The sequence below is a fragment of the Zerene cesonia genome, chromosome Z (assembly GCF_012273895.1).
Source record: "Zerene cesonia ecotype Mississippi chromosome Z, Zerene_cesonia_1.1, whole genome shotgun sequence".
Lineage (NCBI taxonomy): Eukaryota > Metazoa > Arthropoda > Insecta > Lepidoptera > Pieridae > Zerene > Zerene cesonia.
Genome location: NC_052122.1, coordinates 11,459,076 through 11,486,202, shown reverse-complemented (window position 1 = coordinate 11,486,202; position 27,127 = coordinate 11,459,076). Strand labels below are relative to the sequence as shown.

Here is a 27,127-nt window from a genome sequence, read left to right as displayed (position 1 = left end):
AGGTCCTACACCAGTTTGTCCACCAGGTCCCACACCTATTTGTGTCCCAGGACCATATTGTCCACCAGGTCCTACACCAGTTTGTCCACCAGGTCCCACTCCTGTTTGTGTACCAGGACCGTATTGTCCACTAGGTCCTACACCAGTTTGTCCACCAGGTCCCACTCCTGTTTGTGTACCAGGACCGTATTGTCCACCAGGTCCTATGCCAGTTTGTCCACCAGGTCCCCCACCTGTTTGTGTACCAGGACCATATTGTCCACCAGGTCCTACACCTATTTGTGTCCCAGGACCATATTGTCCATCAGGTCCTACACCTGTTTGTGTCCCAGGACCATATTGTCCACTAGGTCCTACGCCAGTTTGTCCACCAGGTCCCACAATGGGTTGCCCATCAGGACTGTATTGTCCACGAGGTCTATATTTTGTAACAGAGCTATATTGACCGCCAGGCCCTACATTTGTTTGTGTTCCAGGTCCAAATTGACTACTAGGTCCTCTACCGTCCATTCGTCCTCCAGGTCCCGTGCCAGCTAGCCTACCTGTTTGACTGACGGGATCATAAATATTACTAGGCTCTGCGGCGGTGTGATCACTAGCCGCGTATTGGCCTGTAGGTCGTGTTACATATTGAGTGCCTTGACCGTATTGACCGTTGGGACTTACAACAGAATGTCCTCCTGATCCAGTTTGACCTGGGACCATGCAACATATATAGTTAATACCGTCAGGCCCAACATAAGGACCTGACGCTACCTGCCAATTTGGATGGCCTTGACCGGACCCTATATTTTGTCTACTTGGTGTTCCAATTTGACCGTATTCTGGTAAAACGCCAGTAGGGTTTTGATTTGGAATTTGACTAATTCCTCCAGGTGTATTATCAGGTTTTCCACCTACTGGAGCATTTAATTGTCCAGGAGGAATAGCACCGCCTTGTCTATGTCCATTTCCGGAACCTTGGTTTGGACTATATCTTCCATTGGAACTACCTTCATTTGGATATAAAGTACCAATTTGACCAGGACGGTAACCGCCTACATTAGATGTCGCTGGAATGTTACCGCCGTTGACTGATCCACTAGTTTGACCAGGAATATAATTACGGTTATTCCCATCAAGTTCTGGTCTATAACCTCCATTTTGGACCGGACCATAGCCGCCATGAGTGCCCAGAGTTGACCCATAAGGTCCGTCATTACCCTGACCCTGACCGGGATATATTCCTGATCCTTTGTTTGGCCTATAGCTTTCACTTTGCCCATCGATTGGTCTATAACCACCATTTAAAGAATGACCAGGTCTTCGTCCATCGCCTCTGTTTAGAGTGTCTTGACCTGGTCCATATCCTTGTTGCCCAGGACTATAATCATTATTACCATGACCAGGGCTTAAGCTGCCATCATATGGACCACCTGGCCTAGAAACCCCATTTGTTCCGACTCCTGTTGGATAACCCGGTATGGTTTCTTTTCCATAACCATTGCCGTGTGGTTGCCCGTTTCTGCCATCATAACCTGGCACGTTGGGCGCTCTTCCATTTACAACTCCCCTTGGATTGTAACCTCCTGTAGTTCCAGGTCCTGAGCTATATCCACCACTGGGATCACGCTGACCATTAGGTCCACTAGGCCCGCCACTTGATATGAACCTACCATCTGGTCCATATGTGCCATAAGGTTCTCTTCCTGTGCGACCAGGTGATAAACCTGTCTGTCCAGAGTCATAAGGGGAGTTTGGCCCAACTTGTCCAGGTGTATTTCCTGGTCCAGAATAACCCCCAAATCCCGTTCCTTTCCAGCCAGGTCCATATCCATTTGAACCACCAGTACTCTGAGGTTTTCTTAAGCTTTCAGCAACATCTGTTTTTCCATAGCAATCATCACAGCTTGGATCGTATATGGATTGACTTTGTGCCTGTCCCATGCCGCTGTTACCACCTGAAAGTGCAGTATTTAATGGAATTTTATTTAAGAAAATATGTATCACGTAAAAATAAATTTGTTGTTAATACCTAATTACCACAACTACCAAACAACTACCAAAGTTGTTTTATTCGACGTATGTTAGATTAAAATTGTTACTGGTGGTTTGTTACATTAATAATAATTAATAGTGTTTTCTTGTGTTTGATTTTACGTGAGTATTTATACATTTAGAAATTAAAAACTTTTTACGTCACGGTCACGGTCACGGGGAGACTGACCACGCTCGCTGTAAAGTGTTCGAAACGTCGGGTTAATAATATAATGAATAAATCGCGTTTAAAATCCGTTAAGAAGTTTTTAATTTCTATATTAATAATTAATTAATGTTATATAATGTACCAATAATTCCACCGACGAAATAAGAATGTATATGAAACAAAGTATAAATAATTGAAACGAAATGCTACAACAGATTTATTATATTTCACTATCCCTTAGTCTCTACCCTTAATAAAAGAACAAATAAAAGCATCTTATAAATAGCTGGAATAAAAGGTACGCTATACCTTTTCAATTTCTCACAATATTGTCGAGCTAAATCTTTTGTCTTCAGTTAAAAATGCTTTTATTCACATAAACTATGAAAGAAATTTTCATAACAATAGCTTCGTAGAAACACAGTAACTTAAAAGAAAACACCTGAACTAGTAAAGTGCTTAATACTTGTTTTTCAGTTAAAATATCAAAGTCGTTTCAATGTCTTGTAATTATATAACTAAAACTTTCGCTCATTCTCACGCTTATTTATTAACATTTAACATGTATTGTCAACTTACTGACGCTAGCTCTCGATGAATCAGCAGCGGAATGCGCCTCTGCCTTGCCCTCGTCTTTACCATTTCCTTTATCAATCGACAAATATTGCGACTGTGTTTGTCCCCGGTACCTTCCCCGGGGGACAAACGTTGATTGTCTTCGAAATCTGGATGTACCAATTCGTTGGCTCTGGGACAAATCCAAAGCGCTGTAGACTTCGTGTAGCCGTTTACAATAAAGGGATTTGAAAGCGCCGTAGATAACTGAATCGATCTGTGGATAAAGAAGCCTTTAATAGTAAGAACAACAAAAGTTTCAATTAGAAGAATGAAGATACTGTACAATAGGAAATGTCTGAAATTATCTGATGCAAAAGTATACTTCTTGTTATAAATTGTTTTCTATCATCCGAGAATAGTTTAAGAATTACGTTATATTTTGTTAGATGTTCTCGTTCACTGATAATGGGAGCATGCGCTGTGTAGCCGGCTTTTCTGCTGGTATGTCAACCATTGCTGCAAACTTTCTGCTTCCATTATAGCATTGTAATAGTGGCTGGCATACCTAGTAGTCACAATTATTATATTTAAGACGTAATATACTAACATAGTTTTAAGAATTAATTGTCACTAACAAAATTAGTCAGAGTTATTAACACAAGTATTTCATACTTACCTCGGGCACCAGTCTCTCACAAATGTTTAGTTTTAAGCAATAAGTATAACAATAAGTATACACATTTGTGATGAGAGAATAAATGAATTATTATTATTATTATTTAAAATTAAATAAAAATAAATAAATAAAGTGGATTATAAACGCAGGATATTTGAAAAAAAATAAAATACTGCTCCAACCTACTAAGAGTATGTCTTTGCCTTGACATGAAATAAAATTAGCTCATATAAGTCACTTATATTAATTGTGCAATAAACAGGTCAAGGGAATAATAGTAGCATTGACAGAAATACATAAACGTCACGTAATGTTTATGATAATGATAAAAAATGTAGCTTCCAGCATCGGAATTACTACCGGTAACTCGTGTATACCGGTCGATTGCTACATTGTCGATACAGGAATGTAATATACGTTTGAAGCTGTTTAATATATGTGCTAAATTCACACATTCAATAAAGATTATTCTTAAATTATTTAAGTCTGTCAAAAAAACATTGTTTCTCGTGTTATTGTCTGTCTCTGGTATTGTCAAGTCAATAAACAACGGGTTTTATTATACTTCATATTATAATTTTCCTAAATATATATAACAATGAAGCTTACATCGAATTTAACACCATTTTATTGAAAACCACGCTTCATGTTTTGTTTTATTTATCTATATGTTAACAGTTATCAAAATGCGCTTCTTTATCGTAATTTTGTTACACGTGTAAGTATACAGTCATTCAATTTCAATAATGAAAATAATTCACTTCTTATATTCTATAATAATTGATCTTAGTAGAATATACTGCAATATGTAGTTTATTGAACGCAATTACATAATATTGCAATACAATTAAGATATTATGGGGAACTATCTGTTACACGGACTGATGTCCAGAATAAGAACTGTTTTGATGTACGGCCAATTAAACTCTTTTTAATTGATATAAAAAATAATTTCAGCTATAATAGAAGCCATAATTTCAGCCAACGGTCCTTGAGTATTATATTCGGGCATTTGACCAACGGCGTACACAAATAAATTTGGACATTTATTGCAGCTAACTAACTCTGCAGCACGATAGAAATGATTGCGTTCTTGTAGTAATGTACACCGTGGCAGTCCTAATAAATAATGTTAAATAACCTTGATACGTAAATATTTTATTATTAAATGATAATATTTTTATATTATTATAATGTACTATTTTATTATTATATGATAATACGTAAACATTTTATTATAAATGATAATAATACATATTTTTTTTCAATACCTAAAAAGAAATATATCTTTAATATGAAACATTTTTGGTTTCAGTGCACAGCCTTTCACGAACCGGATCAATATACCCAATTACCTTTGTTACTTAATTCTTATACAAACATCCGTCACACATAAACTATCTAGTTTATAATTACAAGTAGGTTATAATTCTCTTGCTTACGTCAAACGAGAAAAATATTTAAAGCTAGATCAAAAGTTTAAAAGGCGAAGTGTCCATAGCGTCGCACGGGTTTATTCTTCATAACGACGGGCTTTTGAGATGAATATAGCAGAAAGACCGACCCACTTTTTAAACACTTGGGTTTATACGTTTTCGCGCTCACTCTTTTCACTTTTATATTTAGTTGAATGCTGTATATTTCACGAGGGATTTTATTCTGCGCTGATTTTAAAGTTTACCATGTTTTTTGAATATAGGTAGCTCAGGTTTGTTTATTTATTAGTTTAAGAATGCGTCTTCTGAATGTAAATGTTGATTAGTAAATAACGTAATTTACAGATATTGTTGCACAGTTACCAACTAATTAGGTAACTAAAATGTATTGTTGAAATGAATTTATTCGCGTTAGTTAAAGTAATATTGTATGTGGTTTGCTCATGGTATTGATTTTGTAATTCGTATATTCAGATTGAACTAGGTAATGACTATGCACAATTATAAATTATCAGCACAATTGCTATGAATTGACTAAAAGCTCCTTAATAAATATTCACTTAAGTTTAAAACGTGCTTAAACTATAATTATATTAAAGTTAAACAGCATATCCATATCACTATAATAATAGAACAAACACGTCTAATTATTAGATTTACCGCCGAATAAATGGAATGGCATATTTCAACAAACATAATAGGTAAAATGAACCTAATAAGCATAAATGAAAGATATGCATCAATCACGGCGCTGTCACATAAATCAATCAATTTATGTTATACGCTGTTTACTTCATTATTAATGTCTTTTTATAATTCTAATTGGATTTTCGAGAATCCGCAAGTACGTTTTTAGGTCAGCCGCTGCGATGTGAACGACCACTGACACAGTTAAAGTGCTAGCAAGATAACACTCGTCTTATCTTATTTCCCGACTCAAAATATGGGAACATATTATCTGCTTTAAGAGAATACAAAGTTTATTTTAAGATGCTATAAAATCGGTATAGGTAATTCATTTGCAATGATTCTCAATGTTTTTAAACGTTTAGTGTTTTTTCTTAACTTTTTTGTCTGCAATTAAATTAAATATTCAATTAAATTTGTATAATTTTGCAATAATAATAATTATAAATAAATAAATAAAATTTAAATACAAAATAAAAAATTGTGTAGATATGCTTCATATCTACACAATTTTTTTGTTTGGTAAAGAATACATAGTAAATACACTTTGAATACACTGGTGTTAAATATTGGTTTTGGAAAAATAGAATGTTTATGATACTATGCACTCGATACTACGGGCTTAAGCTGTTAGGCATTCTATAAAATTCAATTTATTGTTATTAAAAACATTTTCGTGTTTCGATTCACATAAATTTTGAAAGTACTTTTTATCATTTATTAAGCGATTCGGTTTTTTTAATGATGAGCTATCTAAATCTCTACTTTGCATCACCAGTTCAAATTTCAAACAGAAAAAATTCCTCATTCAATGCAAAAATTTACAAGAACATCGATTTTTCCTTCTCAACCGACTTCAAAAAAGAGGTCATCAGTCGATTTTTTTATATTATTTTTATTTTGTTATCACTTTTTATTGAGTTAATCAATTTTTACGATTTTTTTTTATTTGAAAACTAGTCTGGCCTGCCATTTGGTAGTTTTTAAGTTTGGTCTAGTTCTGACGATTTGAACGCGGTTCTGTTTTTTTACTCTTGTTTGCATACATTTGTTCTGTGGCTAAACGGACCGTCATGGCCGAGTTCGATGAAGCCTTTTATATTACTCAAACTCAAACTTTTATTTGCTCAATTAGACTTCTCACAGAAGCACTTTTGAATCGTCATATCTTAGTACATTTACCATTTACTCGTAATATATAATATGAAAAATTTGCTTAGAATAGAAAAAGTCAGCTCCAATGTTCTTTAAAAAGTACATTATGTTTAAATTCAACATATAATTGAATTCGCCCCACAAAGGCACGAGGAAATTCAATTTAATTTGCTTCCAGCTCTTATTCGATTATATCTACATTCTAGTGGAGAGATAACCTGCCTTTTATATCGTACGGTATAATTCAATTTGCAATGTATCGCTCGAGGAACTGTCGATGAATTATCTAGGTTTATGTTGTTTTTTCTCTTAAAATTAACTTCGTGTTTCAGTTTCACGATATTGAGAATAATTATGTTTTATAACGTGAGGGACAGCGGTGACGTTAAATTATTCACTTATTATTATTTATTCATTTTTTTATACTTATACTTATTACAGTCATACCATCGTGAAAGAATTCTAATAGTTAGACATCAAAATAAATTAAATGAAAATTTCAATTTGTCTCACAGTTTTGGACACTTTGATCCATTTATTATTCTGCTCTTCAAATCAATTAAAATAAAAATCCGTAGTTAAATCAACACTTAATGAAATCCGTATTTTATTCGCTCATTTATATCGCATAGCCTCAATGTTTCGCAGCGCGGTTCATGCAAATACAGCTACAATACAGATAAAAAAATTACCTTTATAAATTTCCTATGTTCCTTTCTTGGGTTTGTATACGTCAGACCGCACACATGGCCCGAGCTTATACTTTCTAGAAGGTCCGAGAAATTATCTACAAGGTCGTCGGTAATGCGCCACGTCGTGCAATCGTGGCTCGAATGTTGCTTGCACAATAGCCATTTCTGAAAAAATAATATATGTAGACACTTCTTACAAATGCTCACTACTAGGTATATAGTACACGTAAAAGCGCGGATTCTTAAACAAAATGTACACAGAAAAGCTATGGTTGGTATACCTCTGTTTGTGCGCCAATGCTAGCCACCAGCAGCGTTAGGAGCAGCGGGATTGCCGCAAGCGGCGGTTTGCTACGAGCGTCTCGCATGCCGACTTGCTCTGGACTCCCAGAATCGGTGGTCAGCACTCCTCACGAGCTGACCCCAGCTTGAACCTAGATACCGGTCACCCTAATTTCGGCGATAGGCACGAGGAAGTGATAATATTGAGTTTAAATTAGCGAATTTCTTGGTAATTGTGTCATTCGCATAGTTATTGAATGAGATAAAAGTCATGACGCGGTGGGTGTTCGGCGCTTCTCAGTTTCATATTTTGAGAAATGCAATGATATGATGATAACAAATTAAACTTTTCGAAACAAAAAGGAGATTTAACTTTAGAAAATTATTATTTTGATTTGTATGTATGGAAGTTGTTACTCTGTCGCGCAATGTCATGGAATCGAATCTGTATGTATGTTTTTGCGCGGGTAGTGCGTGAGTGAAGCCGCGATCTCCAGCTAGTATATAAAAAAGCTTGTACACAAAAATATCTAACAATTTCTCAGTTTCCTGTTTGATACTAAGAAAGTTTTACACAGTACAATTAATTACGTTTCCGTCTCAATTAATTGTATGTCCTGTCTCCCGTGATAATTAATTAAAAGACGGGAGAAAAACAATGGTACATGTTCCCTGATGGGATATAAGCAATAGATAGAAATGAATGAAAAATAAACTGTAGCGAAAGAAAAAAATAACTAAACAATAAAAGCAATATTATAATATAGTCTAAATGGTAGGCAAACAGTACATTGTGTTTTACACCTACTAAATATATGCTTATGTACTTATTAAAAATTTTATGGGTGCATTTTAATTATAATGGGGACTAATAAACAGCTGAAATGAATTTCTTACATTCTACAACTGGTTTATACGGTGACTTATAGTTTTATAGTAGACTCCTCCTGAAGCAGTCGGGTAAAAATATGAATTATTAATACATTCATTATGTATTCTTGTGGAATAGTAAGGTACCTTATGGTAATTTTAGCACTTCGGCGCAAACTGTAGCTTATTTTTGCCTGGATGAAAAAATGCGTTTAATAATTTAAAACGTTTTTCATTTAGGCTAAAATTTTATTTTTGAAATCAACGTGGATGCCATCATGGCGTCTAGAAAGTATATTTAATAGTATTAGGGAATCTTTGGATTACAGAACCAGTATTTGTGAAAAAATAAGAATACTAGCTTATATTTAATTTTAATTAACAACTATCCATTTAGGTTCTATTTAAACCGACATCAAAAAAGGAAGGAGTTATCAATTCAACTGTATCTATTTGTAACCTCATTACTGGGTGAACCGGTTTTGATGATTCTTATTTATTTTGAAAGATGATGCCTCCAATGATGATGTTTCAATATTGTCTAGTTGTGATAATTAAAAGACAGCTTATTTTCGTGTAAAGAATTATGATAAATTTTTAAGATATAAAAGGTGTGTTGAACTGGTTATGTTTCCACGTTTCACTGTTTCCGTGGAATTTCTTTGATAAAAACTGTCTTATGTCCTTTCTCGGGTCACAAGCTGTATCAGTACCAAATTTGAAATCGGTTCATTGGTTTAGGCGTGAATAGTAGTTAGACATACATTAATTTTATTCCGGATTCCCTGTATATACTGCTTTGACTACGTAGGCGAAGGATGGAATGCTGCGGATGGAAAGCTTGTATTGTTTTATAGTGTGACCACAGATAACGTAATAGGTGTGAATGAAATGTCGAAAGAAAATAGCCTGTCGAATAAAGGGTCATAATGAAACGCGTTTCCTTTTTAGTTATTTTTTTAATCAAAACTATAAATCAACGAGTATAAAGCTGATAAAATGGTTGTCAAAATGGTTTACGATTATTAAGCGATGTGGCGGTAATAAAAATACCTTGCTGTCGAAAAATTCAATCTTGAAAATACTTTATTTCATACCCACTAGATAAAATTATTGCATTTTTGAACATTCAAAGTCTCACCTAACCACAAAATTTCGGCGACGATGGTAGATTTATAAAAATGCCTAACGATTCAAAAGTGCTTGTATAGTTCTACTCGATAGATAATTTGATTTTGAAAAATAAAGCTTCCGTCGCTCAATAAACGCATACCGGCGCGAGAAGACGAAAAGACTAATGAGGTCATTCGAATAAGTTAGGTGTTTTGAGCAATGGTCTCACGATGATTATAATCTAGTTATTTCTGAACTAACGTTGGAGTCTTTTTTCTTGTACGAATGGGCGGGGTAAACGAATCGTTGGGTGTAGTAATTGGAGTGCGTCTCAGCTGGGCTCTTCATCGGACCTCGTCTGTAGTAGTCTACGTTGTCACCGCAGTCACATGCGAGTCGACTTTCAGAGCCACTGCTTTCCAATTGATATTTAGGGACGACGATTAAACTTTCAGTGGACTTTGTGGGCTGACAGTGGCTGTGAGATCGGACGTAGCCGGTAGGATAGTGGTGAGGGGTTCCGCTCTGGCGGTGGGAGTGTTTCTCTTGGTGGTGCTGGTAGTCATGGTGGCTTTGGGTGCTGCGGCCGCTGTGGTTACGCCCGTGGCTTTTGGATCTATTTGAGTGTTTCGTTGTCGTGTCTAAATAACCGTAGCCGAAACCGTAGCCTCCAATGGCCTTTGTTGCTAAATTATCCCAAGACTTCGGCTTCACGTGTTGGTGTGCGCTTTGATATTGAATTTTTGGTGAAGATTTCGCTTCCGAGCGGTCGTTCTCCCAAAACAACGTGTCACTACTGAGCGACGTGCTGTAACTCGAAACTGAGTTATCGCACGCTACCGTTGCATTGCTCGTGGCGTACGACTGCAAACTGCATTGACTTGTTTGTGTTGACTCAGTTGTCAAATACCGGTATCGACCTGAACAGTGACCAGAATTGCAAACTTTCTTCGAATGTGTGTGTGCGCAGTTTTCCGTTTTTTGGGTTGATTTATCAACCTGCTGGCATTTCTCTTTTCGTTTATGTTCTTTTGAACACTCCTTCTTTCGTCTCACTTTTTTTCTAGCGTTTGGAACACAATGTGGATCGCAACACGGACTGGCGAGGTCATAGGCTTCCAAGCTATTTGCATCCTGATTATTGTACACTGGGACACACGGTGCACAAGTATGGTTGTGGCTAGTTCTATGCGGTTTGCTATGTTTTCCATTAGACACTTTATAGGCTTCGGATGCTCGATGGCATTCTCCCGTTGCCTTAACAACATAATGATGACAGTCGCGTCTATTTCTCGGCGATCCAACAGTTATGACGAAGCTTCCTGTATGTATATTCGGCTGTATAATGCAGGTGCCATAGCGCGGATCGAGATATTGATACATGAACACGTTAGATTGAGGGGGTTTCGCGGCAGTGACGTTCTCACTGGACAATGTCGGGCGACAATAAGAATTACTAATATTGTCAGCGACAGTCTCTTCTGAATCAGAAATGATATCAGACGGCGAGGTTTTCTTCTTTTGTGACGGCAAGCTGTGCGTTTTCCAGTTCGAATCGAAGACTTGGCGTTCGCGAACCGATAGCTGATCCAATTCACGCATCTTGTTTTGTATTGCTCGTTGGATGTTGATGTATTTCAGATGAAGTTCGACTTTGCGAACGCAGTCTTCGAAGATGACGACGATGCGCATTCTGGAGTCGCAGGCGGTGATGGCGTTTACGATGGTGGCGTGGTCTGCCCGCTCTACGTCGGTGCCGTTGATGGAGAGGATAACGTCACCTTCGCGCATGCCTGCCGCACATGCTGGACCGTCTGGCTCCACATGATCCACATACGTGATTACTTCTATCTCTTGTTCCTGGGTGAAATAAAAAGTTATATATTGGTCTCCTATTGATAAAGTCATCACTCATTTAGTATCATAATTTTAATCAATATTATAAAATATTGATATCTTAATTCAATATAGCATAATAGTAATTACGTTGGTGTACGAATTCTGAAATGTTAAATTTATTTCTTAACTGATTAATAATACGAAATACTTGAGTATTCCCGTGAAAATATACTATTCTAAATGGCCACAATTAATATTTACCTTCTTGTAATGAATGCCATAACTTTGCAGAGTGAAACCATAACTCCCATTCTTCTTCTCTACGATGATTGTGCGTCTCCGGCAGTCTTCTTCGGATTTGCCAGTGCGTTCAGACTTTATAGATTCGCGGATCTTAAACAAGCAATGTGTTTTCATATTTCGACTTTATTAATAATAACAGTTAGTTGGTATAATCTAATTACCTATTTAATAGAGGTATATAGAAATATAACATCACTATTGTATTATTAATATATTTGGCAACGTTCCGTCGGGGTCTCTTATATTCTATTCATTTAAAAATGCTTAGGAACCTATATAAAAATTGAGATCTACTTGGTATAGGCACAGATAAATCAGTCGAGTTGTTGAGTTGTTGTGTCGAATGCATCCACAAATAAAGAAGGAAACATAATATATTATTAATACAAGACCAATTTTTAAAATTAATTAATTTTTCTTGTCCACTCACATTAGATAATTTCGTAAATTCAAATAGAGAATTATGAAAGTTCAAGATTAACCAATCAGTCAAGGGGTTCATAAAGCGCTTAAATTTCTATCATGATACAATTCTTTATAGACAAACTTATGGGCTGAAAATTTAATAAGTTCAACCTTGTAATGATAACACTCGTGTATGTTAAACCACGGTAAAGTTTCGTAACAGTGACCGTGAACGTGTGTTAGGCCGTTGCTACGAAAGATTTATTCTTTAAGAATTTATTTTGTAAAGCGGTAAAACATCTATTCATTTGAGACTTTCATAGTCTATAAACTTTTAATTCCCGTACGTTGTCGCATTTTTTTATGATACTTATTTACAAATGGAAATATAATGAAATATTGGTTTGAAAGTTACACATGGCCTATTAAAACTCTGAGTTTTACTATCCATTATAAATGCTATTATGTTTGTTTATTTGTTTTTTACAACTTATTTATTTGTGTCTGGAGATATTTAAAGGGCTAGACAGTGATATGGGTTACTTTTTATAGCAGAGAAACATCTCATTCTCGTGGGAATTTCCACAGACCACGCGAGCAAAGCCATAGGCGTAATAATAGTATAAGATTGCAGTTGTCAATAATATTAACACCACAAATCTACATTCGTTAGTTAAGCCATATAAATGTTATGTCGCTGGTATAATTCCAATAGAACTCTTTTTTGGGGATTAATTTGTCTAGTCAGATATCGTATTTCTCCCGCGCTTAGTGTCCCGAGTGATGAAATATTCATATAAACAAGTATCAACCTCGCCGGCCCATACCCAGTTCTAGGTCGTATGTACCGAGGTCATTGTCAATGGATATGTACATCATTTTCAAATTTAATTTACACGTAATATTAAAGGGTATGCAATGACTGGGTTTGTTATTAAATTTTGTGTCCGTGTAGTAATTAGTAATTAATAAAGTCTTAAGATATATTATATAGTTCATTATTTTATTTAAAATAATTCGCTTCGCATTGTATAATGATTACTGAATGGAAACTAGCGTGTAGTTTGACAAATACTTGAAATAGAAAATGTCTTTAAAAATCATGTGTTTCTTTCACTATTTTACTTGATAGATTCTTACATAATTAATTCAGTACTTCGCAACTCCCGCTTACTTCGGATCATCTTCGACTAGACGAAACCTAAGTAAAAAGTTCAATGATCCCAAAAAAATCAATCGGCTGTACTTACGGAGTTATCTAGGGAATCTTCCTTCGACTCGCTGCTCAAATGTTTTTTACCGTTGCTCAAACTGCTTGGGCATCGCTCGTTCAACTTGGGCGAGCTCATTCCGCCATCCACCGCGACTCATCTGACACTGAACATTCACCTGACTATCCTCCCAAATTGTATAACCTTATATTACACCTAAACACATTTGCATATGCGCCTCTTCAAAAATCAGGATTGCTTGACCAATCATTAGGAGCTACGCATGCGTCTATATTGGACGGTAGGTGGCACTGAAAAGGATACCACTAAAGTTCTGAAGACGTGTCCTCGCCGGTATCGTGTGCTCTTTGTTTTGGTATTCGCTTTTGTCGAATCACGTATTTTTGGGGCTTTATAGTTGGCGCATGCGTAGTGCGGGTGGCTTCAGTGCGCAGTGTAGGGGTGGCGAGCCGAGCATGTACCTGTATTAAGGTGTGACCTGCAATGCTTCTGAAAACTTATACGATATTGTAGGCTGACGTTTGTTTGATTTATGTTGTATGAGTTTGGATGAGTTTGACGTTTGTCGATGTTTGTAGTAAATGGTTACGAGGTAATTTTTTATGATAATTGATGGAATTTCTTTCGCCTATATTTTAAACTATAATTCGTATTTTTGTATCATGCTAGTGGGCTGTCCTAGGTTTAAATTATAATACACACATTAACCGTTGTTTTTCGACGAGTTACTAAAAGAAAATTGTAGATGGATTTTATTCATGATTTCCCCTCCCCTTCCGTAGCGACGACCACAACACATAAGGTTTACTAAGCCGACCGGGGTGAGCAGCGGGCACACTCCTTTTTATTCCTTGTATTCCTTCTAATGCTACTTCCTTTCTTTACTAAGGAAGATATATTCAAAAAATATATATTTTTCAAGCTACATAATTTATATATTAACTTTGATTGTAACGGTTTGGTTTCCTCCGGTAAAATTTGTTTTCTTTTAAGTAAATAAATAAATACACACTTTTATATTTTATTTGAATGAGCTGTTCTAATTGAGAAATAGCCCGGACTTACGTAACATGTGGGACTGAGCGAGAGCCACGTGATCCGTCAGTCATGGTTCCACTTTGCATATATCTATATATATAAAATTCTCGTGTCACAGTTTTCGTTGCCATACTCCTCCGAAACGGCTTGACCGATTTTGATGAAATGTTTTGTGCTTATCCGGTATCTATGAGAATCGGCCAACATCTATTTTTCATACCCCTAAATGATAAGAGTAAGGCAGAACAGCGTTTGCCGGGTGCAGCTAGTCTATATATATATATATACATAAAAGTAAGCGGTGTTACTTACACTATTTATAACTCAAGAACGGATTTACCGATTTGGCTGAAAATTTGTGCAGAGGTAGCTTAGAACCGGGGGAGAGACATAGGATATAAAAAACATGTTTTCCCGGAAATCCCAGGGGAACGTGAATATGCCAGGAAAACTCTGGGTCTATCTTTCCTGCGACTACGCGAGCAAAGCCGCGGGCGGAATGCTAGTAATCTATATATGGTTCATCGAATAATCGGGACCAATGTGTAAAGTCAACAATAATTAAGAAGGCACTTGTGTCTAATAAAAGCATATAAAATATATGATAATTGAAGAAATATTACTGTAATTTTACGATGAATAACTGTACAGCAATTGTACCAAAAGTTTTATAAAACTATTGAAGCGGTCTTGAATGTGTGAAATATTTTCTTTTAGATAGAAAACTGTGATGCTAATATCCTTAGTTTGACATAATGAGTTAATGATGGAGTCCATAGGAAATGATAAAGGTATTCATAAACATGGCGCTCAAATGCTGCTTCACTGAAAGTTTGTATCATGATACAATAAATTTTTCTCATAGTACCGTGTACAAGTAACCTGCGTATTCCGTGTTTTACCACCTTAAGAAAAAAAGAGATGGTTCACAATGGTTGGTATTCAACTTTTTGAGAGCGATATAATTAAAGAAATGTTTATTCATTAACTGTTTTTTAAGATTCCATTAAAATATCCATAGTAACTCATAATAAGATTTTAATCCAAGACTGAATTTTTTACAAAAATATGTCCGCTTCTGTCTAAAGCCAATATAAGCGAGCTAAATTGTTATCTATACAATTTTCTATGGTTTATGAACAACAGTGTTAGCTTTAGTATAACTAACAACAGATACATTCGGTATGGGAACAGGTATTCTTGATAAATTGCTGTTGAGGGACATAAGCGGAAGCGAGATAGACTGCAAGCCAATTTCTGAGGGTATGAGGAATGAGGCCTTCGTTATATTAGCTGGTATTTTTACAACGTTTCGTCTGGATCGGATTGCGGAATGATCTGGAATTGAATTATATTTTATTCATTATTCTTTTGTATATATAGAATTGAAACTATTTTCGCTACAAATAAAAGAAATGTAAAATTATTTACAAATATTGATTAAACTATACGTTTTTTTGCTTCACCATATGACAATATTTGCATTTACAATTCAATATAATTAATTTTAAATTGAATCATCATCAGCATCATTAAACTGATATGTGTATCTTAAAACGTTTGATAATTTTCATTCAACTAAATCACAATAATAAAAAACAGTAGTGAGATTTTACCAGATTGGGGCGGCAGTTTTATTCCCAGATTCTTCAAAGCCTCCCAAGGTACAGTAGTGTTGACAGGCGCGACACCCACCACATTTTCAGCAGTCACGTTGGTGAGCAGCGGTGTTGGCAGGTCCTTGAGATTCAGGTTAGAACCATTGAGGTGGTAGAATGTCACGGATTCTTGGCGCCCTCTGTGTATAGAAAATAATGGAATATTCTAGAAATATTTTGTTTTCGATGTTGTTTCAAAATTAGTAAAAGGCTTTTACTACTTATAAATAAAGATCGGGAAATAAGATAAGTTTATACACTTTAAAAAAAAATAAAGGTCACCATTCATAGGCCGTGTTTTTTAGCGTCTAAAGAATCTGAAGAAGAACAATAAATTGTAAGGTTTGTGGTTGAAAATAATATAACTTAAAATAGAAAGTTTTATGGTAATAAATAACATGTAACTATTTTGCCAAAAAGTGAATTTTAAAGATTCTCGAAATACCCAAGAGCTTTTTATTTGATTTTTAGTAGCATAAAAGTAATAAAATATTAATTTTAAAGAAATATATGAAAGACATCAAATTGGGTGTTTTATTCAATTGAAGATTTATTCATTTCGCCGAAGTCTATTTTGAAGCAATTCGATCGGCGAATTTCAGAAATTTCGTTTCATTTTATATGATACATTTTAATTATGTGGGATGAATTCTCGGTAATTTGAAAGGTTATATCAATAAATGAACTATACATTTCGAGAATACGTTAATTTATGTATTCTACACGTGTACCAATATAAGCTTATGACTATACAAGCTGCGACGCGCGGTTTCACCCGCGATCGAACCCTGGGAAATAGCAAATGTTTATATAGCATATGTCTTATTTTGATATATAAGGTACGTAATTGTAAAGTTTCATTAAAAATCATTCATTAGTTTTTGCGTGAAAGAGTAACAAACATGCATCTATTTTTAAAAACTTTCGTGTTTATAATAATAGTTGGATTAGCAGGATATAACTTAACTATTACTATCTACATCTATGGAGTCCTATCTTTGATGTTATGAAAAAAACTGTGTTTCTAAACGGTAAAAGACGAAGTGAAAAAATGTAATATTTTTAATTTTACTCACGTGGGGTTTTTATCAGTTGCATTGGTCCCATTAACAAGAATTCCAATTTGATATTCCGTTGCTCGAATTACATACCTGAAAAACCAGCAAGATGCAGTAAAATCTGTCTTTGATTCGGTCCGTGTATTGAAATAATCTGGTTAGCTACTACCAGTGAAATACGACCTATGATTTTTGCATAAATTTTACTGAACAGAGACCACGTACGGCTGGTTCTCGTTTTCTATTAAAACGAATTTAACTAAAAGCGATTGAAAATCATTTCGGTAGCGGTGCATAGTTTCCAAACACTCATGAACTAGTAAATTATATTAGTTTTACTTAGTGTAATTCCAATGGGGTACTGAGCAATAAGATAAAAAACGTGAAGACGTTATTGTATATTATGACAAAATAAACTTTAAAAGTTCTATTTGTTTCCCAGTAAACTAAAATTAAATTAATCAAATGCAATGGTTTTTATGAAAGCAAGATGTTGTATCATAATCTCGGTATCATTGGGTCATGACTTATAAGGATAATATGAACTGCAGACCTTTACTAAGATGGCTTGTATCGTAAGCCTGTAACCCTTATAACAATTAAAAAAAATACATACTTGTTCTGTTGCGTTATTATATTAAAATGTATAAGCAATTCAAACACTCACATGTCTTTTGGTAATGTACGATTGGTTTTTGGTAAAATTTCCTCTCCATGCGCGGAGCAAGAAGATATAAGACCTAAGATCATCTGAAACAATAATTATTTTTAACAAAAAACTGAACTGCCTTCAAACTAGACCAAATTTAAATGGGACCATATGACAATAGTGTTTGAATATAAAAGCATCATCAAATCAGTTCACACACAAAGTTATGAGGTAACAAACACGAACTGAGAACTTACTGCGTAAGATACCGGTATATCGCTTTTATTTTTAATTATTTTTTAAATTCATTTAGGATACTTTTTGCAACACATGCATCTGCTTCAGTCAGGTTATTTAAGTCTATGCTCAAGACTTTTTTTTACTATCTGTTGCCCGCAGCTTCGCTCGTGCGGTCTTAATAAATGTTTATGGTATAAACTTTCATCCCCTATTTTCTCCCCTTCGAGGTCCACCTCAAAAGGAAGGCATCCACTAAGAAAATATTCCAATTTATCAAAATCCTTTGTTAGCGGATGCCTACGTCATTCCATCTATCTGCATGCTAAAATTCAATCCGATCCGTCCGTCCAGTAGTTAGATAGATCTGCCCTTCGCCTTCGCATCATAACGAAGAAAATCCCCAGAAATATAAACATACCTTTATTTACTTAAATACTTTAACTATACGAGATACTTAATTAATGTTTCGTCGAAACGAAATTGCTAGAAATATACGAATATTTAAATAAATGCATTGTGTACTCACAATAACATACATAATTCCTGTTAAAAAGCACTTCAATATGACTTAAAACCTCTCGTCTACAGAGACAAGTGTGATATTCGCATCCATTTTGTTTCATTTATATGAGCTAGTAATTAGTACACGGGTGCTACGTGGATACATACATTTTATTATTATAACCATTTCGATTATGAATATTCTATTTTATATCTATAAGTGAACTATTCGCAAGGAGGCGGACCGAATCTTTAAGATATATGTTTATTAATGTTATAAGATTTATGTTCGTGTTTATAAATATAAGATTTTAATAAAAGCCAATCAAGGTAAATACAACTGACGCTGTCGTTAGTACTGATTAGAAATATCGTTTTTAAATAAATAGATTTGAATACTTTTCTTTCATCTATCAGAATAACTATTCCCTTTGTACCCATAAATAATTTAACGCAGACAAAAATGTATGTTATTGCTATGTTCTAAAGGGCTTATTCTTCCGTAACGTAGTACAAGACAAACGTAGAGGGTATTGTTATCGCCTTCGCAATGATATATTATTGTTCTACCCACATTTTCTGGTTATTGTATTACAGAAAAAGCAAAAAAAGTGTTAATAATTTCCAAATACAATGAAAATACATTAATGTTACCTAAAAAAAACTTTGTAGGCAACTTATTCTTACTCAAAGGGGAAAAAATAGGGAATTAAATATTTAGTCTACATCACCACGACTATAAATCTATCATTTCCTTTAACCATTGCACTATGGCATTAGACACGTAGACATGTACTCGCATCAATATATCTTTACGCACGACGGTTATCTGATCGAAGATATTTTGACTTATCGGTTGTCAGTTTCTCTCGCGGCACTGTAGCGTTGCCGAACGAACTCCTGTTATTGACTCTTTTTGGACAATTAAATGGTATAATAATAATTTAATGGTACAGCACGGTTAGATTGATCAAAATGAATAAGACTGTGGTTTACGCGGCCCTCATAACGCTGGTAAGTTTGACGCATTTAGCTACCTCTTTTTGAATGATATGTCTTTTGTAGTGTATGCTTGTTTTGTGATACATTCTCAGGATTTTTTAAGTTTTGTTGATTATAATAAAAATATCTTATTTTAATTTAATTTTATTTTGGACAGAATCACGTCATTTGAGACTTGAATAATTAAGTTATACGGTCATAACGAAATTTCTTATGATTTACAAATTCACAAAAGATATATGTCTTTTAAATTAATAGCATTATTTTTAATGTGAATTGTTTTAGTGGACTACTTTTTAAATTAGTAGTTTAAGTTGCAAGTTAATAACTATCTTCACGTGGCAACACGTGGCCACTTTAACGTTTTTATTAAGCCAATTAAGGCTTTAGAAACCTGAATTATAATTTACAGTATATTTTTAAGTATTTTCAAGAAACCTTTTATAAACAATACGGATAATGCATTAGAATGTTAATCCTAATTATTTTATCTTATATTTAGCTTACTTGTGATAATTATAGCAAGGTTGATTAGAGCATTGTAAAGAAACTGTTTTACATAAGATATTGAATAGCTACTACATGGTTATTTCTTAACAACATTTAATCATAAGAGGAATCGCGCACAAATCATAAATTAATTTTATGATTTACGCAATTTAATAAAGTCGTTCTACCTTCGTTCTTCTAATTTTTCTTCTTGAATTGAAATAGATTTATTTTCTGTAACAGCATTGTATTTTATGTTTACAATATATTTATAGCTACAGTTTTGTGTTGCTTCGTTCAAAAATATCCCAGTTTAATCGTCTTTTAAAAATTTAATTCAATTTATTATTAATTGTAAATTCATATAGCATAAGTATGTATCAACATTCAATAGGTAAGTTTTCATGCGATTTCTTAAACATTAAATGAATGCAATAATGAACCAAATACTTTGTATATTTTATTATTTATATATAGTATACGAGATAAGTTGCATGCGAATTTTATTTTCTATAGCGAATGTTTTTTATATGTTTACCCATGTGTTTACTTTCAAATAATATTAATTTATTCAGGGTTTTTTGCAGTGCGTTGATTTTTGTAATTTGGATTTCTTTTGTGATGCATTTAATTTTTCTTTTGTTCATAAATTATACTTTCAATTCAATGTTGGCGTTCTTAAACTAGTCTATAATGACTAGGCACTACTAACTATTACTAATACTCTTTTATTAGTTGTAAGTTAAGTTTTGATGAAGGTTTTCTTGAATTACGATTCCCTTTATTTTAGAAGATTGTATCAATTTATTACCCGACTGCGGCTGAAGGTGGATAATATTATGGTTTTGTTTAACGTGATATATAATGTAATGGATTAACTTAATTGTAATATATTTGGTCTTGTATTAAAATTTTTATGTTCTTTATACATACTAATAATATAAAGCTGTTTGTCTGTTAGTTGGTTTGAACGCGTAAATCTCAAAGTTAGGAAAACAGGCTAATCGGGCGGAGCCGGGACTAGTAGCTATTAATAAGTAGAAATAATAAAAAAAATCGGGGTAAAGCAGTGGTTGGCACGGTCATTAACTGGATGGGTGACAATTAATTTTGCAGGTGTCCTTTAGTTCATTTGTGCGGAACCGAATTAAAAACAGAAGGAAATTACATATTTACGTAACCTTTGCAATAGCAATAATAATTGCTATATGTTTAATACGAATGTATGTTCATTTCTTAGTTTGTCTTTGCATCATGTCGGAACGGAGCGATTTGAGATACGATTTTTGTGTCTGGTGAAAGTGAAAAGTCTACAAATATATGCCATTAACCTGGCTACGTTTCACTGCGATGAAATATCTCAATACCACCAATTTCCTTCGAATACTCAAGCGTAGTCGCGGGCAGTAACTAGTATGGTCACAAACATTTTTACGATCCATTTACAACATTCCAAAATGGAGCAAGTATTTCTGTTAACTGGTGAATTCGTGTTATCAACCAGGCATTGATAAGAGAGAGCGCTGATATGCGTCACCGTTGATCCGAAGATCAGTACCATTTAACTAAATAAAACTATTTCTCAAACTCCGGCTATGACCTAATTTTGTTGAGGTTTTATAGACCTCGCTGCTCGCCCTGGCTCCGCTCGGATATAATTTCGCTTACTTTTAATCAGTTTTTCTATTCAAGCGAAGATAACACGGAAAATATAATTAATATCTCTTCAACCATCCACAGTCCAGTAATAAGTGGTGTAACTAAAACGACTATACTTTAACTATATCTTTCTATAGATCGACTTTATATAGATAGACTAACTGTTACCCGCAGCGTCGCGCGTTTGATCAAAATACCAGTAAATATTCAATTCAACGTTCATACCCTTTTACCCCCTTGGCCTTATAAAAATGCTTTCGAAACAGAGGTCTACATCATACGTTGGGTCGGCTAGTTTGGACTGTGCGTTGATCGATCAGTCAGTCAGCTGTGCATTTTATAGATATAGTAATATATATAGCATATGTACAAGACTCGATAGTTTATTTTGCTTTTTGTTTTATTTGCGTTTTAATAGTATAAACTAAGAGTATTTTTTCATTTTATTTTCTCGCTTTTGTATGATGAGGCGGTACAAGCAGAATGCTTTCCGGGTCACCTATTTTTTATATGAGGAATGCGAAACATGTTATGCAATTCACTTTCCCAGCGAATGTTTTTATTAATTTGAAAACTACACTCCAATCTTATCGCGAAGACGTAGCCCGAACTATCTTCAGTCTCGTCAACGACTTTTATTACGAAATTCAGATAACTGATAGCTATTGATAGGGTGAATCCTTTCAGTTTTCTTAATAATTTATTTTTGTTTGTAAAATTGTATTTTGTTTTAGTATCAAGTGGTGCGTTTGTGTTTCAATTACTTCTTCTTGAAATTGAAATTCTTGAAATTCAAGTTACTTTGTCATGAATTTATAATTGATGTAGGACTAATGCGATATATTTTCTAATGGTTGTAACAATAAATGAATTATGGTTCGCTACGATATTTTTTTTTTTTTTTTATGTCATAGCGGGCAACTGAGCTAGTGGTTCGCCTGATGGTAAGCGAATACCACCGCCCATAAACATTCGCAAAGGTAGAACCTCCGTGAATGCGCTGCCCGCTTTTATGGGGTATTGGAAAAGGAAAGGATTAACGACTGGAAAGAAGGAATGGACTGGGACGGGTGAGGAAAAGGAAACGGGCCTCCGGCTCCCCCACTCACCGAACGAAACACAGTGGCATGCCACTATTTCACGCCGGTTTTCTGTGGGGGTGTGGTACTTCCCCGGTGCGAGCTGGCCCAATTCGTGCTGAAGCGTGCTCGACTCCCACAATAAGCTACGATAATTATTATTCTTTCGTCTCAGCAAGATTCGATCGATTTAGATGTCTATATATCTATATATCACTGTTTATATATGAGTGAATATAACCTTCAAAATTCTTAAAGTTTATGTAGCTGCCTTACTTTAAAAATTAATTCTCTTTTCAGATCCAGGCGTCGGTTCAGATTGTAATGGTTTCGTTGGCGATAGCTCAGTATTTCTGCCTTATTGACTTTCTGCGGGAGCTGCCGATATTATTGTTCATTAAAATTTTATACTTTCACAGTAAGTAACTTTTGATATTAGATATGTTGAATGCAAAATGATAAACGATTAGAAAAGTTGAAGTTAAAAGGGTTCGATTTGCTATCTTTAATTTTTTTTGACCAAAAATTCACTGTTTATAATCTAATTAGCTTTAGCCTGCCACTTCACACGCGTTAAATTCGGATTAGTTTAATAGATGTTATTATACATATAAACCTTCCTCTTGAATCACTATCTATTAAACAAAACATCATCAAAATCCGTTGCTTAGTTTTAAAGATTTAAGCATACATAGGGACATAGACAGAGAAAGCGACTTTGTTTTATACTATGTAGTGAAGAAAAAGCAGAAAATGGGTTACTCACTTTTAAAAGCGATATTCAAATGTTTATTCCCACTGCAATGGCACAGGCATAGAGGTTTTAAGCAATAATCCGCGCTGGCCAGGTGCGGGTTTGCAGATAACGTCAAATTGTTTATTTTCATGACACGCCGGCTATCGCCATGTTTTCCTTCTCCAAAAAATACCTACTCGTTCATTGACAATTGAATTTTTTTGCATCTGCACGTAACTGGATATACGAAACTGAATTTTGATTAAAATTAAATGCTAGGTACAATGTGCTCCAGAATGTTGAACTACCGTAATAAAAATGAGATTTAAAAAAATAATTGTAATTAATCTTTTTCATTTTTTATACTGACAATCCAGATGTCGGTAGGGTGACGCTGTAATTCAGTGCTGCGGCGATATAGCTGAAATAGCTAAGCACCGTTCTTTATTTGCTCACACAACCAGTTTTACCGTACAACCACCAACACATATTAACTTTTCATCTGGTATATGTCTGCGTGTGATAGATAAACATTTTTTCTTTCTCCACAACAGATCCTAACTCTTGTGGAACATTAGTGAACATCGGACAAGCGCTAGACGAAGTCAGCGACCAAGCTGTGGTGCTGATAACACAGGAATCTCTAACTGTCACTAGGACTCTGTATGTAAATGCTTGCAGCCTGGGGCTCGCAATCATCTGGTGCTTGGGCAGTGGCATTATGATGAGTACGTATTACACAAAAATATCTGTGAAGGAAGGTTTAGTTGAGTGAACTACTGATAATCAGTAGCGAAGATATAACTGTTGACACTTATGAAATATTTATCCAAACACCTCACTACTACAATTCGAATATTGTGCTAAACACAAAAATGGATTAAAAGTAATAAATAGGGAATGAAAAAAGAATTAGTTTGTGTTTTGTAATATATTTAAGACGGTACGTACGTTCTCCACTTGATTTCGATATAGATAGATTACAAATGAGATTCGGAAGAGAGATATATTAGAAAACGCCGACCAAAAATGTCCTATAGAAATCTATATATCTATATAGACATATATAAATATAAATTAATAGTCCAATGGGTTGCTAAGAGCATAACATGAAAATTTTAACGGTTTTTTGTAATAAAGTCATAAGGAAGATTCTCATGGAGAGTAAATACGTACCGTTGGTGAAGCCGGGGCGGACTGATAGTACAAAATAAATGTTCTTCTCGAACAAAAGTACCTAACTTGTATAAAATTAAATAGCGAAAGTCTTTTTATTTTGTTTATCAATATTGAAACTCCATGTAACTGGGAATATTTATTGAAATTTTTAATCACAAATATTTTACAGGGAGCGGTCGAATCAACGATAGAGTTACAGTGTGGCCCTGGGTGATGACCACTGTAGCAATGTGTACTTTAGACTTAATTGCGACTGTTATTTTTATTAATGACACATTTTATACAAGAGTGAGTTGATTTGATGTCACTGTACTTTAAAAATTTTTCGTCTTGAAAGTTTTCTTCTTTAAAGATGTATATATATACGTTTTTAAAAAAGTAACATGTAAAAAAGGTATGTAGATAGATTTTTAAAGAAGAAAACTTTTTGATGTAACTGTACATTGTTCTTACTAATATTATAAATCAGAATGTAACTCCGTCTCTCTGTCTGTCTCTTCTTGACGCCAAGATATCTGGAGATGTGGGGAAGGAAATGGTTAGGTATTATGGTTATGCTATAGACTACTCGGGCTGAAAGCGAGTTGCTAATAAAATTGAAATCTATTTCAAGATTCGTTATATAAAAATTTTACTTTTTTAATAAGAAGTTTATTGAAGTAGACCATACCAGAATATTAACTTTCTTTTAACTTTTATTTTCTAAAACACAGTACATGCCCAAAAGCGAATTCAAAGATCATACAAGCCTTCCAGCCCCATAATTTTAATTTTACGTATAATGTGTGTAAATACTTTCAGACCCTATCTGACATGATGAATTACATAGGAGCGACGGCGAGTGGAGTTAGGAATGTAGTGATAGACACGCGGATCGCTTCGTGGTCGATGGTTCTTTTATACTCGAGATTTATATTGATTTTCCTGATGAACGTGGTGCTGGTCATCATTGTGGTGCTAAATAGAATTGCGAAACCCGTTAAGGGCCTGGAGGTGAGTATTTTTTTTTATATCATAGTCGCCTGATGGTAATCGCTACCACCGCCCATGAACATTTGCAGAGGCATAAGGACAATTGCAGACCTAACGCATCTACAAATGGATTGCCGACTTTAAATTGGAAAGGGATTAAGAAAGGATCGATAAGAGGAATAAAGGAAATGACTGGAAAGGGTAGGGAAAAGAATATAGGCCTCCGGCTCCCCCATTCACCGTACGAAACACAACAGCATGCTATTATTTCACGCCGGTTTTCTGTGAGGGTGTGGTTCTTCCCCGGTGCGATCTGGGGCAATTTGTGCCGAAGCGTGCTAGAGACCCACACTAAAATTGGTAGTAATTGGTTTCTTTATGTCATAGCGGGCAACTGAGTTGGTGGTTCGTCTGAAGGTAAACGATCACCACTATCCATGAACATTCGCAGACTTAGTCCAGTGCATTGGCAGATGCGCTAGACTAAGTCTGCGTCCGTTTATGGGGTGAGAGAAGGTTTGAGGAAAGCGGGAATGGATTTCGGGTGGAAGGATCGTGAAATTCTTAGACTTTCAGAAGTTTCTCTCCAATAAAAATATGATGATTTTTAACATACCAGATAGTAATGATTAATTTAAAATCTGCTTGTAATTAGATTAATTAAAATACAGATATTTCACAGTTTTTGCATAGGTCTATCACATTTTTGGAATTCAATATAATTTATGTGATTTTAGTTGTCAATTTTACAAAAATTAATAAAATCAATTCAATATACACAAAGATTTAATAATATATTGAAGTAAAGAAGCCACCACATGGATTTAAATAAATATTATAAAGGACTTAACGAACAAATAAAAATACTTAATCACAGATAATTAACAAATATGTTATCATGTAATTTTTACACACAGCCCGAGGCAGGAATCGTTCCAAGCAGTCCTACACCGCGAAGTGGGAGCACGGAGTGGTTCGATATAGACCTAAACCCCACCCCCACACTTCCGAACAACCAAAAAATACCGCGAGCGTGGTACAATAGGAAGAGGTTTATGGATTTTCAGTCACGTTTGTTTATGGAGAGGTAATATTATACTAAATATATATTATATATTTTTTTAGCTGTAATTGTCGTCCATCTATATATTTTTCTGATGTGTGATGAAATTTCGATAATTAGTGGTGCCTAAAACAGTAAACATTGTAGAAAGTATCGACTTCGCCTCGACTTTTTATATTTATGATGTTGTGTAAAGATAGTTAATTTAATAAAGCTGAGTTCTGTATTTGCTTTAGCAACGAAAGTCTGCGTTGGTCTGTTACATTATATAATTTTTTAAATAAATCAAAATCTTCATAATAGACTACAGGCCCATATAGAAAAAATTACGGGTCATTTGAACCACCAGGTGACCTATCTAGAACGATATA

At 34.7% G+C, this 27,127-nt stretch overlaps 4 protein-coding genes across 4 annotated transcripts in view; 1 reads left to right on the top strand and 3 right to left on the bottom strand.

Moving 5' to 3' along the window:
• The window catches only part of LOC119835840 (collagen alpha-2(I) chain), a gene marked incomplete at its 5' end in the record, with an annotated part of 6,031 nt that extends 3,155 nt beyond the window's left edge, over positions 1-2,876 (bottom strand). The window contains 2 exons of the mRNA XM_038360874.1: positions 2-1,940; positions 2,765-2,876. Of these exons, the coding sequence (XP_038216802.1) occupies positions 2-1,940; positions 2,765-2,876 (2,051 nt within the window). The remainder of the gene's footprint in view (position 1; positions 1,941-2,764) is intronic.
• A 6,676-nt stretch (positions 2,877-9,552) lies between these two features.
• Positions 9,553-13,765, bottom strand: LOC119835621. The gene is made up of 3 exons (XM_038360554.1): positions 13,452-13,765; positions 11,755-11,886; positions 9,553-11,514 (listed from the first exon to the last, which is right to left on the bottom strand). Exons 1-3 carry the CDS (start codon positions 13,548-13,550, stop codon positions 9,889-9,891), a joined length of 1,857 nt encoding a protein of 618 aa, XP_038216482.1. The 5' UTR covers positions 13,551-13,765; the 3' UTR covers positions 9,553-9,888.
• Positions 13,766-15,597: 1,832 nt separating this feature from the next.
• Positions 15,598-18,614, bottom strand: LOC119835839. The gene is made up of 4 exons (XM_038360873.1): positions 18,603-18,614; positions 17,855-17,937; positions 16,088-16,269; positions 15,598-15,809 (listed from the first exon to the last, which is right to left on the bottom strand). Exons 1-4 carry the CDS (start codon positions 18,612-18,614, stop codon positions 15,598-15,600), a joined length of 489 nt encoding a protein of 162 aa, XP_038216801.1.
• A 938-nt stretch (positions 18,615-19,552) lies between these two features.
• Positions 19,553-27,127, top strand: part of LOC119835837 — a 9,677-nt gene continuing 2,102 nt past the window's right edge. The window contains exons 1-6 of the mRNA XM_038360872.1: positions 19,553-19,591; positions 23,107-23,224; positions 24,097-24,270; positions 24,891-25,009; positions 25,523-25,714; positions 26,611-26,780. Coding sequence (XP_038216800.1) covers positions 19,553-19,591; positions 23,107-23,224; positions 24,097-24,270; positions 24,891-25,009; positions 25,523-25,714; positions 26,611-26,780 — 812 coding nt within the window. The remainder of the gene's footprint in view (positions 19,592-23,106; positions 23,225-24,096; positions 24,271-24,890; positions 25,010-25,522; positions 25,715-26,610; positions 26,781-27,127) is intronic.